The 12,009-nt window shown below is 38.6% G+C and overlaps 1 protein-coding gene across 1 annotated transcript in view; it reads left to right on the top strand.

Annotated features, from left to right (window-relative positions):
- Positions 1-12,009, top strand: part of CNBD1 (cyclic nucleotide binding domain containing 1) — a 323,306-nt gene that overhangs the window by 190,454 nt on the left and 120,843 nt on the right. The window contains exon 4 of the mRNA XM_054017211.1: positions 5,839-5,984. Within this exon, the coding sequence (XP_053873186.1) occupies positions 5,839-5,984 (146 nt within the window). The remainder of the gene's footprint in view (positions 1-5,838; positions 5,985-12,009) is intronic.

Here is a 12,009-nt window from a genome sequence, read left to right as displayed (position 1 = left end):
ATGTATGGATAAGCATATTCCTTAGATATGGAAAACTGTACAATAGTTGAAGGCTGATTATGAACTACTCCTGGCTTTTCCTACTATAACAATATCTGGAAATAAATGCAGAATTCCTCAGAAGACACGTCAAGTTACAGTAAGCTTAATTTAAGAATTGGGCCCTAGGCGAGCAACTACGTACTGATCAAAATAATAGTTCGGTTAAATTGCCATTTTATATTACCCACATGTCTCCAAATATTTAATGCAATCTCCCCAATATTATTTTGTTAGGTTACTTATAATGGCATTGTGAGCTTGCTAGTAATCATATTATTGTTTAAATTCAGTCTGTTACATACAGTCAAATCTGTTGCCGAACCAAAGCCAAGGTAAGCTTGTTTTTTATTCCAATTATTACTGAGGCAGTCTGTGTCCCAGCTGTGTGTAGTCCAAAACTACAATTATGCATGTCTTTCCTTTTTTGTATCCTGTTATTAACTCATTCAGTGCTTAATGGCTACAGTAGTCCAGCTGCACAAATGATGGAAATGTACAGTAGACTACATTTTTTAAAAGATGCACCTGAGCTGTACATGCAAGCTGTGCATGACATGTATCAGTACCTACAAGACTGGCAGGTGACGCTTTGGTGCACAAAACTGATTTGCATCTAAATGAGAGAGCAAAGGCAAGTGAACAAGGCTGGAACTATGCCACCTATTTAAGCATGCTAGAGCACTTTCAGCATAGTGGGCCAGATTTTCATCCCTGATTACGGCTGTTTGAATTTAGCTGTATACAGCAGCTAACTAAAGACACAGCTTCTTAAAGATGTAACTGTGTATTTCCCCTGACAGAAGAGTCCTTGGGTAGCACAAGAACCATCATAGCATAGGGGATCCTCTGGTTCCACAGCAGTGAGCAAAATTTACAGCCGGCCTTAGTCTTCTCTAAATTATGCCAAGGCCAAAATGGACTTTGCTGGTCCTGGGTTGGGGAGCAGAAAGGTTGCTTAAAATCATGTTTCCTCCTGCTTTCCTCAGCTGCACCAAATCCAACCTTGATACTAGATCAAAAGTAGTGCTGTATTCTCAGTAGTGTGGCAGGGTGCCATCCCATAGCATGCTCCCTCATGGCACAATGTGGTTCTGCAAGCAACCTGCCCTTGGTTCCCTCCGGGTTCTCCCAGTAACTTTATTCACAGCATCAATGTTTAAAATAACATTCTCCTTCCTGGGACCAAATTTATTAATTCTTTCTAAAATACAGTCTCATTTGGCCCTCCAGGACCAAACTTGGGACTTCCAATTCACCCCCCAAAGCTTTGGGTTCCCAGTTTCTCTGAGCCAGAAGCTCTGGCAGTCCCACTGCAGCTCCTGGCCTCTCTGGAGAGTCTATCCCACTGGTTTGCTCCTGCTTTGGTCCCTTGACTCACAACTTCTCCACCCCTTGGCTAAGGGATTCCACAGCCCCCCTTCATGGGGCTGTGCTGTGCTGTGCTGTGATTCAGGCAGGCTTCCCCAGATCACCAGTGCCCCCTCTGGTTCTGGTTCCTATCCCAAGGAGCCTCTCTTCTGATTCAGTGCTCCCCTGCAATTCTCCTCTCCAGGCTGTTTGCCCTTTTTCTTCTCCAAGTCACCAACAGTTGGGTTTTATCATGTTCAGAAGGTAGCTACCTGATTAACACCTGGGCAGCCTCATTCCCCAGCTAGTCTGCTGCTGTTTTGATCACCTCTTCCAGAATAGGGGTTAGCTGTCCCAGGCCCCATAACCTCTGTTGTGATAATTAGGCCTACACATCTACTCTAATTGTGATCTCAATGTAAAAAAGTATGTGAAAGTTCATAAGATGTCACAATAACCTATAATAGCAAATGTTGATGGAAAAGGTACTCAAGGCAGATAGAGTGAATTAGTCCAAACAGAAGGCCTACTGATATAACTCAAGGACTGTTTTAAGATCGTGCTTGGGTAAATAGGAAAAGTGTGGGACAAGAAATCAGTGAATCAAAATTGGTGTGTCAAAAACTGGACCTAATTGGTGGACAAAATAGAGGATGGACTGTTGCGCCCACCACTCCCTTTTGGAGTCCTTTCAAAAAGGAGAGACTTTGAGGAAAAAATTAGCTATTGGAGCAGGCTTCACCATCATGGCTAATACCCACAGAGCCTTTGTCATCCTGATCCTGAGAGATAGCCAGACTAGAGCAGGCAGAGAGAAGGACCCAGATGACATGGTCACCACTACTGGCTCAATGTGAATCCCAAACACCACCTGGGATGAAATGAGATCAGACTTTTAACAACAACAGCTCCAGCCCATCTCACCTAATGTTTCTCTCATTTCCCCAAAAGGACAGTTATTATCATCCTTGATTCCGTCTAAAAAACTGTCAGACAAGGGTGGTTTTCCTTCTAAACACTCTCTTCAGCTAAAGGGGAAGGGAACACGTGATGCTGTTAAAATCAAAGCCCTATTTAATACTTTGCATTTCAAATGCTGTAACTGTTTTCCTTTTCTTTATCTTTAATAAAAGGTTAAAAGGATTTTAATAGTGTGGTTGCCATGGTTTTAAGCAGGCTCAGATCTCTGTATACCAAACCCTGGATCTTGTTTAACACTGTTTAATGTTGGACAGTGACTGGGTTATGTTAGCACCTTTGACCCATGTATTCCATATAAATTAATCCAACACCCCTTCAAGTGGACAGGTCACCCTCTCACATATAAAGAATAAATTTTCATGTTTTAAGAACTATAAATTATTGAAAAGACGTCTTTGTAATTCTTTGCTTTCTCTTTCCTACAGATCAGCTTATTACAATGGTCATGCTTTTTGCAGCTGCTGTAGAGAAGCTGAGGTTGCAAAACAATTTCTGTTAAAATCCCATTGACTTTCCCTACTCCAGGCTTCGTGAAAAATTTACCTTTCAGGCTGCAATTTTCCATGCTTGGTGTCTACTCAAAGAAGAATTAGTTTGGAATGCTTGAACAAAATCCCTTAAGCCACTTTAAAGTGACAAGAAGGAAAAAAATATAATAGTCTCACTTCAAAACAATTCTGACCACCTTTTTTCTATACAGATAATTTTACATATTACTAAAAATGGCTAAACTTTATAACATACTAAATTTTAAAAACTCCATGGATAATATGATAAGCAATTGAAATAATACTTCTGAGCATGCTTCGTGGCATATGATATGATTTTCAACTGAACAAATCCCTTGGCTCCCACTTGTGACATCACAATGCTATTTTTAATTCGCCAGATACCTAGCAGGCACAGTGGATACCCCTGGGACAATATGCGTTAGGAGTAGGTGTGTCAAACTCATTTTGTGCAGAGGATAGAATTATATTTTTAGTGTTGGTTCACAGGTTGGAGTTACAAAGTTTGAGTAGCATACTGTCCTTTAGCCACCAATAGTGGGCTCTTTATGTGTACAATTACCCAATCTCCATTCATTGCTGCATATTTCAAGTAGGGTTGTGGGAAGTGGCCGCTGCAGAGATGTGCTGGCCGCCGCTTCCCACAGCTCCCATTGGCCGGGAACAGAGAACCGCGGCCACTGAGAGCTGCACGGGGCGGTGCCTGCGGACGGTCAATGTCTGCAAAATGTCTTGTGGCCCGCAATCAGATTACCCTGGTGGGCTGCAGGTTGCTCACCACTGCTCTAGGGGGGCCTAACCAAGGGACTGCAACTGTAATGGCTAGCAGATCCCTCTAACACCACTTCCCAGCATACTTGGAGTCAGGGGCGGGAACAGAAGGGACTAGAAACTTTGGTTGAGGCCAATAGAGAGGCTTCTGCATGGGTTGACGTGGACAAGCAGTTTTATGGGCCAATGATGAGCCAGGGCTGCTTAGCCCCTCAGTGGGAGGGGACAGCCTGACTCACAAACAGAGAGACTAGCTTTAGATTCAGGATTTTTTGAGTGTTGGAGATGAGAGAGAAGCAGAACAGCTCAAGAACTCTCTGATTAACTCCCCCTCCCACAAAGGGAATCTTTGAACTGCCGTGGGACTGAGCACAAGGATCAGGCAGTTCCAGCCCTGCAGAGACCTGTGTCGAGAGTATCAGAAGTTAGTTAGCCCTAACCCTAACCCCAACCCTTTCTTTCCCCAGAGTCTATTTTCTTGCTTTCAATAACGCCCCCTTTGGTATATTGTTGGTTTTGGGTGCATCATTTCTTTGTTTCTTGTGGACTGGGTTTTATGCTCCTTGCCAGCAGGGGTAGCATTATTCATTTTCCCAAGGGACAGCACCACTTGTGTCCCAGGGACAATGGGTGGAGGCACCAGGCATCACAAAAAAGAATCTAGGACCCATCCCATGTGCGACAGGGGAGAAGCCACTCCAAGGAGCAAGTACCAGGGAGGAGGTGAGCTGCACCTCAGGGGAGGGGCTAAGCAAATACGAGCACAAGGTTGGCTTTATAATCTGTTTTGGCTGAGCAAATAGTTTAGAGCTACAGGTATCAGAAGGTATAGATAATATTTGCAATAAGTTAAAAGGGATTTGGAGAATTCTCTTCCATATTTTAAATTAAATAACACTTTGGTCTGAGCATCATTGAAAATAAACCTTTCACTTCCTTCTATTTACCTTTAGGTCACAATACAAAAACTGTCTTTTTAAAAAGAGACAATGTATAACGAGCAGTTGGGAGCAACAGAGTAAACTAGAGCACAGATAGGATGGGAAGTGTTTGTTAATGAGCTAGGGGATATTAATTAGTGAGCATAAAACCACCCTATTTTAATTTCTGTTTCCTAGATTTAAGGTTAGTAATGAAATAATGAACAAGTCCATAAATTGGTTGAATATCTGGAAGCATGAAATTTAATACCTTTGAGATTAAATATGCCCCTTCCTCTGTAAAGTGTACTTTCTCCCAGTAGAGATTTAACTGTTCACTTTTGAGGCCTGATCCAAAGCTCTTAAAATTCAGTGGAAAAACTGAGTCATTTCAGTATGCTTTGAATCAAGCCCTTGATTCCTTTTTCTGCAGTGCACTCTTTTCCCCCACCAAAAGGCTGATCTTCCTTTTGAACATAATTAAATATGCACAATAGTGTTCCACTTTACATAGTGTACATTATTTTACTTTCTCTGTGTGAATATTTATAACTAAACATTACTTTTATTTGGTTCATTTATTTTAAGAGGAACTATTTATAGGGGAGAAGTTTGGCACACACCAAGATGGGAAGAAATGCACAGTTTCACAGTGCTGAGTATCAGTATGTAAAATTTCTTTAGCTGAGTGCTTTACAAAAGCTAAACCCAGCAGAGCCAATAATGAACGGGATTACTACTAAGTCAGTACTGTAGTAATGATACATGATTTATACTTATGTGATGGAACTACTTTTAATACACTGTGACTTTGAGATACTTTCATTACTGCTCTAAGTAAATAAGTTGTAATTCTTATGTTGCCTCCTGAATTTATACAGTAAGTTAATTAATGTTATGAATAATGAATAATCACTGCACATATGTTTCTGACAAGATCTCAAAATATTATATGGTGACATAATATTCTTATGGCCCAAGGCCATACATTTACAGTGTAGAGCATCTCAGTTAAATAGTAGTTGCAATGGAATTGGTTATGCCTGATGTAAAGAAAAGTGTGATGAACTGGAAAACAGTATTGTGTTAACTACAGTTAAAATCAATGCTAGCTAAGGCACAGTGGACCTCTGCAGCAGAAGTAATGTCTGATATTCAAACGTATCTGCAAACAAAACAATAAATGATTTTGACTAGATAGCAAATTATATAGATCGAATCTCCCAAATGCGATACATCCTGATGTATATTAATAAATTATTTTGCAGCCCCATTCTAAGATCTGTCAAAGAACATAACACAGTGTATGAGATGATGAAACTCATTCCTGACATCAGGGCTCAGCTTTCTAATGAAGAACTGAAGGAACTCAGCATGTGTACCATCAAGGAATACTGGGCAAAAGGAAGCACAGGTAGCAATGTATCTGTTGTAATGATTTTCTTATCTGGTTATAAAATACAAATAGATTGCTTTTCCAGGTGCTGAAACAGATATATTCTGTATCTTTGCATATATCGCAGTCTGTTAGGGATATGCTTCTGGGATGAGACACATTCTTGTCATTCTAAAAGACTGTGAAGGTGCTGTCAAGGGTAGATTAGTTATGCTTTGAGAGGAAAATAAATTTCCATATTAAAAAATTTTCTGGGAAAAGGTAGGTTTTTTTTTTTTTCATTTTTAGAGTGAATTTTAAGCACAATGTTTAAGTTCTAATCTTACTAGAAACCTACAAGGGTATTTGTTGTATCCTTCTGCAAGAAATCTGCTTCTAGCAGGACCTGCAGATTCTGAACAGTATTCAGTGACTACAAATCAGAAATACTAGCCAAGATTTTAAACAGAGACTAGTGATATTAGGTGCCTCAATATTTGGATGCCCAACCTGACCCTTTTCTAATCCTGCTCTATATTAGGAAACTGTTTTTATTCCTATAACTATATTGTAGTGAGAAATGTCATTCCTACTAATGATTCTCTCCAATCCTTGAGAAGTAAAAATTCCAGAAGACCTATTGTAATTTATATGATGGGAGACACTAATATAAAATCCCTGCAGATTAGACTTTTTAAAAGTTCATGAAGTTTTTCTTTTCAAAAACTTCTAATAGCTTCTTCCAAATTAGACCAACCTTGTGTTATAGCCATGTCATCAAGGCATGCTGTTTTGTATTGTACATCATCAGAATACCATCGCTTTGATGTATAACATTAAGTGCCATTGCTTTTATGATGGATAACACCAAGCGCCATTGCTCTGGTGATGGATAATACAAAGTGCCGCTGCTCTTATGATGTATTCTAGTGAGGGGACAGTCTTGCTGTAAAATACATTATGAAAGCAAATCACTCTGAGTTATCTATCGTCAGAGCAATGGTGCTTAATGTTATATAGCCTTATTGTGGCATGGATCTGATAATACATAAAATAAAATATAATGTCTTGGTCTGTATTCATTCCACAAAACAAGAGTGAGAGGAGAAAGCTTAATTAAAAAAAAAATTGAGAGGTCCCTTTTGGGAGTGAGTAGAGGTGTGAAAATTAGAAGTAATTGGCTAATAAATATTTTGTTTAGCTGTCCTAAAATAAAGTAGTGATATATATATAAAGCATGCTATCTTTAGCTAGGTTAACTCTTTTGGCACATGCGTTCCTCAGACTACACACTGTACCAAAAAAAAAAAAGAGAGGGAGAACAATTAAAACTCATATCCTTCTGTAATACTGTCTGGTATATCATTGGTTAACAACAGGATTGTGCCAGTACAGGTCTAACAGTAGGCCTCAGTTGGATCCAACATATCCATTTATTCTTAATCGTTGCATTCCAATCGTCCTTTAAATGTTTGAAATAATGCATCTAAAGTGAATATGGAAATCAAAGCATAGAACTCAGAACCAAGCAGCTTACATTACAGCATTGCTGTGTAATTAACAGGCAGACTGAACTAGAATGTTTGCAGGCAGGAACTATATTTGCATAATGATGTAGAGATAATGAATAGGACAAATTTAAAGTCAAAGCTAGTGACTCAAATGATAGTCATGAAAATTGGCATCTTGATTCACTATACAAATTTGAAAGAATCGAGGTCTTCACTGTGAATTACTGTACATATCTTGGTCACTGGGACATTCATGTTACTTTAGATTGGGTGCCCTATTGATTTTGCAACAGTTAATTCAAAATCACAATGTGGTGTAAAATGGTGGCTAAAATTGCTGATCACCAAGCTGTGTATGAGATAAAAGCTAATCTTAATGACTCAGCCTGTCACATATTGCCTTAAAGACAAAGCTGCTTTGCATCAATGTGCAATCTTTTCCAGTTCTTTGAACATGGCTAAGCAACATTTTCAATCTAATCAGGTGCTATGACCCAAAAATAAACACTAAAATGATTTTATACTAAGTAAAACAGACTCGATACAATTAATACATGCCAGACATGTTTTTAATCTCAGATGATTATCTTTCAGAGAACAGTTCAGGAAAACCATTCTTTTTTCTTACACAGTCTAACAAATTCTATAACAAGGGATTCTACATTAATTTGTTTTCCCGGTATCTTTTTGGAAGTACTAAAGGTGCAACATTTTTTGATTTCTATCAGAGAACTTTGACATATATCAAGGGACCTGTACTGCATACATTAAATCAATGACACATCTCCCATTGACATCAGTGGGTGCTGTATAAAGCCCCAAAGACCTGTTAATGTATTGCTAACAGACCTGTTAACTTTCTAAGGGTTCACAACTATTGTGTTTTAATTGACTATTTTATTACACTTTTTTGTAATATCTCATCTGCTGTTCTGCATTAATCATACTTATAAAAAAATATAGCAGTTGTGAGGTTATATGTCACTTACTGAGTAGATGGGCAAAAGAAAATAATGACCCCCAAAAGATTACCTTTGATTTTAACATTTGGTAATTCTATGTATTTTAAGGAATATAGACATATTATTTTTCAAATTTTGGTGTGTGCTTTGCACATACATGAAGAGAGATCTCTCGATGGCTCTTTCACCAAAGGGTTTGTAATTGTTACATTGTGATTAGGGTTTGCCTTGGTTTCAGTGGGAATATTTGTGGAGGTAGGCTTTGATCCTAGATAGACTCATGCATACACATAACTTTAAGCAGGTGAGTAGTCCAATGAGTTCAACAGAAAGGTGGCAGGATCTGGCTTTATATTTGCAGTTACAAAATTAAGAGGTGTTAGGGGTACTAATCAAGAGAAGAACTAATACGAAAGGCCTTTGAGAATTTAGAAATGTATAACAAAATGAGGTTTGGCACTAGAAATATAGCATATTATTAACTCTTGTCAAAAATACTCCAAAACAAAGATATTCATATGGGACGGAGACACTGGAAAAGCAGTAATGCCAAAAGAGACTTATGAGGTGGTAGTGGTCAACTAATTGAACACGAGCTTGCAGCAGGATATGGTAATACAACTTTGGACTGTTAATGCAGTCACTTCATGTCTCAGGACAGAGTGTTGCCTTTCAGGTATTACCTAGAATACTGCATAGAAATATGGGCATCTTAATGTCACAGAGATGCTTACAAATTTAAGGGAATTTGGAGAAAAACAACAGAAATGATTCAGAGTTTGTGGGATTGACTTATGAGGAAAGATTAAATGAACTGAATCATCTAAAAATATTTTAAGAATGTCAACACCAAAGAGGGTGAAAAATTGTGGTGCATGGGGGTTGAATTAGTGTAATGGATGGAACTGAACAAAGGGTATTTAGGACTGATTGAAATACACAGTTCTTGACAATGAGTGCTGGTGGGACTAATCTGCATTACAACTACAACTATGATGACATATCCAAATAGGGTGACCAGATGTCCTGATTTTATAGGGACAGTCCCGATATTTGGGGCTTTGTCTTATAGAGGTGCCTATTACCCCCCACCTCCGTCCCGATTTTTCACACTTGCTGTCTGGTCACCCTATATCCAAAGAGGCACGGTCAGCTTAATTGGTTACAAGTAACACAGTGTGGTTTATGTTCACACAGCAGCTTTTCTGCCATCAGTCATGTTTTCTCTCTGAACTTAGCAAATTGCTTAACTGTGTTTTAGTGAATGCCTTCTGGGACATGCTGCTCAGGTATTCCGTAGAGTACTGACAGTGGCTAAGGACCATGGGAATTTTTAAAGAGCCCTGTGCTCCAACATAGACCCAGGATCTGAACCACGTGCCCCAAAGCTGCAGACTTAACTGAAAGCAACTTACAGAAGTGTTCCTGTCTTTAATACTCAGATGCCCAACTCCCAATGGGGTCCAAACCCCAAATAAATCAGTTTTATCCTGTATAAAGCTTATACAAGGTATAACACTGATGGAGAGATATGCACAGCTGTCCCCCCTGCCCCAGGTATTAATACATACTCTGGGTTAATTAATAAGTAAAAAGTGATTTTATGAAATACAGAAAGTAGGATTTAAGTGGTTTCAAGTAGTAGCAGACAGAACAAAGTGAATTCCCAAGTAAAGTAAAATAGAACATGCAAGTCTATGTCTAAGAAAACTGAATACAGATAAAACCTCACCAGTTCCAATAGGCTTCCTTTTACAGACTAGTCTCCTTCTAGTCTGGGTCCAGCAATCACTCTCATCCCCTGTGGTTACTGTCCTTTGTTCCAGTCTCTTTCAGGTATCCTTGGGGGTGGAGAGGCTATCTCTTTAGCCGTCTGTTCCATTTAAGATTTTGGGAATTCTTGTTCGAAAAACTAAAAGTCCTCTGTCTCATGGGTCATAGTGCCCATTTTCAGCCAGAGAGGTCTTTCTGTTTCTTTATTTTACTGCATCCTTCAACTTCTGGAATTTGATGCTTGACATGGCAAAAAAACATGGAGTAACAGCTCTCTGAGGTTAGATACAGAGGAAAAATTTTGTTCATTTACATTGCCAGACAGAACTATGAGGAGGACAGACTACGGGGCAAGAAAATATTTTTCCCCTGGTGGGACAACTTTGTGGTTCTCTGAACTGGCAGCAAGTGCAGGGTCATCTGTGGATGACTTAACCCCCTCTTTACTTTCTTGCCCCACAAAACTACTCAGATGAGAACTGCTCCACATGTGGATAAGAGTAAACAAGTTCATGATGCAAGAAAATTAAATTAAAGAATTACAGCTTGTATAAGAAGAGACAGGTGGGAAAGGAACACTACTGTTTCAACCCAACAGGGACACTAGTGGTGTTTCTCTACCAACTGTGATTAATGGGGACCTAACCTACTCTTTACTGCATTGGGTGATAAAGCCGTATACAGACTATGGTGCTGGCAAACAATGCTTCATCTTCTGCTTCAGTGGTCCCAAAATGATTGTTGTGTGTGCTTTTGGGGGTACAAAAGTAGAAATGGAGAAGCCTAGAAGTGAAATGGCACAACCTAAATGCCTGTGAAACCCTAAAGTCATTGCAGCTTTCTGTGTACTCCATAACATCTATGCATTTAGTCCTTCAAATTGGCACACAGGCATTTAAAATAGGTATTTAGACATCCAGATGCTGATAGGAATCCCAAAATGTGAGAACTGGGTGCCTACCTTAGCTTTATGCTTTGGCCCAACTGGAGTCCTTTAACTTACCTTGGACTAAATTGAGATTGTTTAGTTGTTTAAAGTATGCTTTGTACCTGCACTTAGAGAAGTCTGATAGGTGCATTTCCTAAATTTACAAATTATAATAAATTACATTTAAAATACTTTTGATTTAATATTTTTGTATAAAGTGTTAAATATTCTAAATATTTGAGCCCCCAAAGTTTTTCCTCTTAGATTGCATTAAGGGAGACTGCTTGTCAGTGCAATGAAACACTTAGTTTATAACCTTAATAAAAACAAGCATTTAAACATAATCAGGATTAAAATAATATATCTGTTCAATGATTCCCAGCATTATGATGTAGAGCTGCTGCTGTATGCTACCTGACTTAAATAAGAATGTCAGTCCTTAAATAAGAAGTAGCCCTATTGCTTGATTAGAATGTTCTACTGTCTAGGATGCTGTGACTATCTGTCAAAAACAGATGGACCAGTTATTCTTAGATAGCTGTAAAATAGCAGTAGCACAGTACTATACTGTGTAGGTTTCTTGACTTTTCCCTCATAGACCCCTCTATGCACTTCACTTCTTGTTGTTTGATTTTTTTTTTATTTGGTTTATTTTTTAAATGAGAGAATATTAGTTCTTTTGCAAACCACACACTGGTTATGGATATTCATACTCTAAATATTTTTCTAAGTTTGAATTATTTTTCTTTGTATATTTTTGTAAGTAATGTCTAGGAACTTTATTATTATTGCAAACAACACAAAGATCATGTTAAAATGAAGGGAGCCCAGTATATGTGTTAAACAATCTATAATAGACTGAGAAATGAAAGTCATGTTTTGTTTTTAAT

Source organism: Malaclemys terrapin, chromosome 2, assembly GCF_027887155.1.
Source record: "Malaclemys terrapin pileata isolate rMalTer1 chromosome 2, rMalTer1.hap1, whole genome shotgun sequence".
In the NCBI taxonomy this organism is placed as follows: domain Eukaryota; kingdom Metazoa; phylum Chordata; order Testudines; family Emydidae; genus Malaclemys; species Malaclemys terrapin.
Note: the sequence above shows the minus strand (reverse complement) of the source record. Positions and strands in the feature narration are given on the sequence as shown.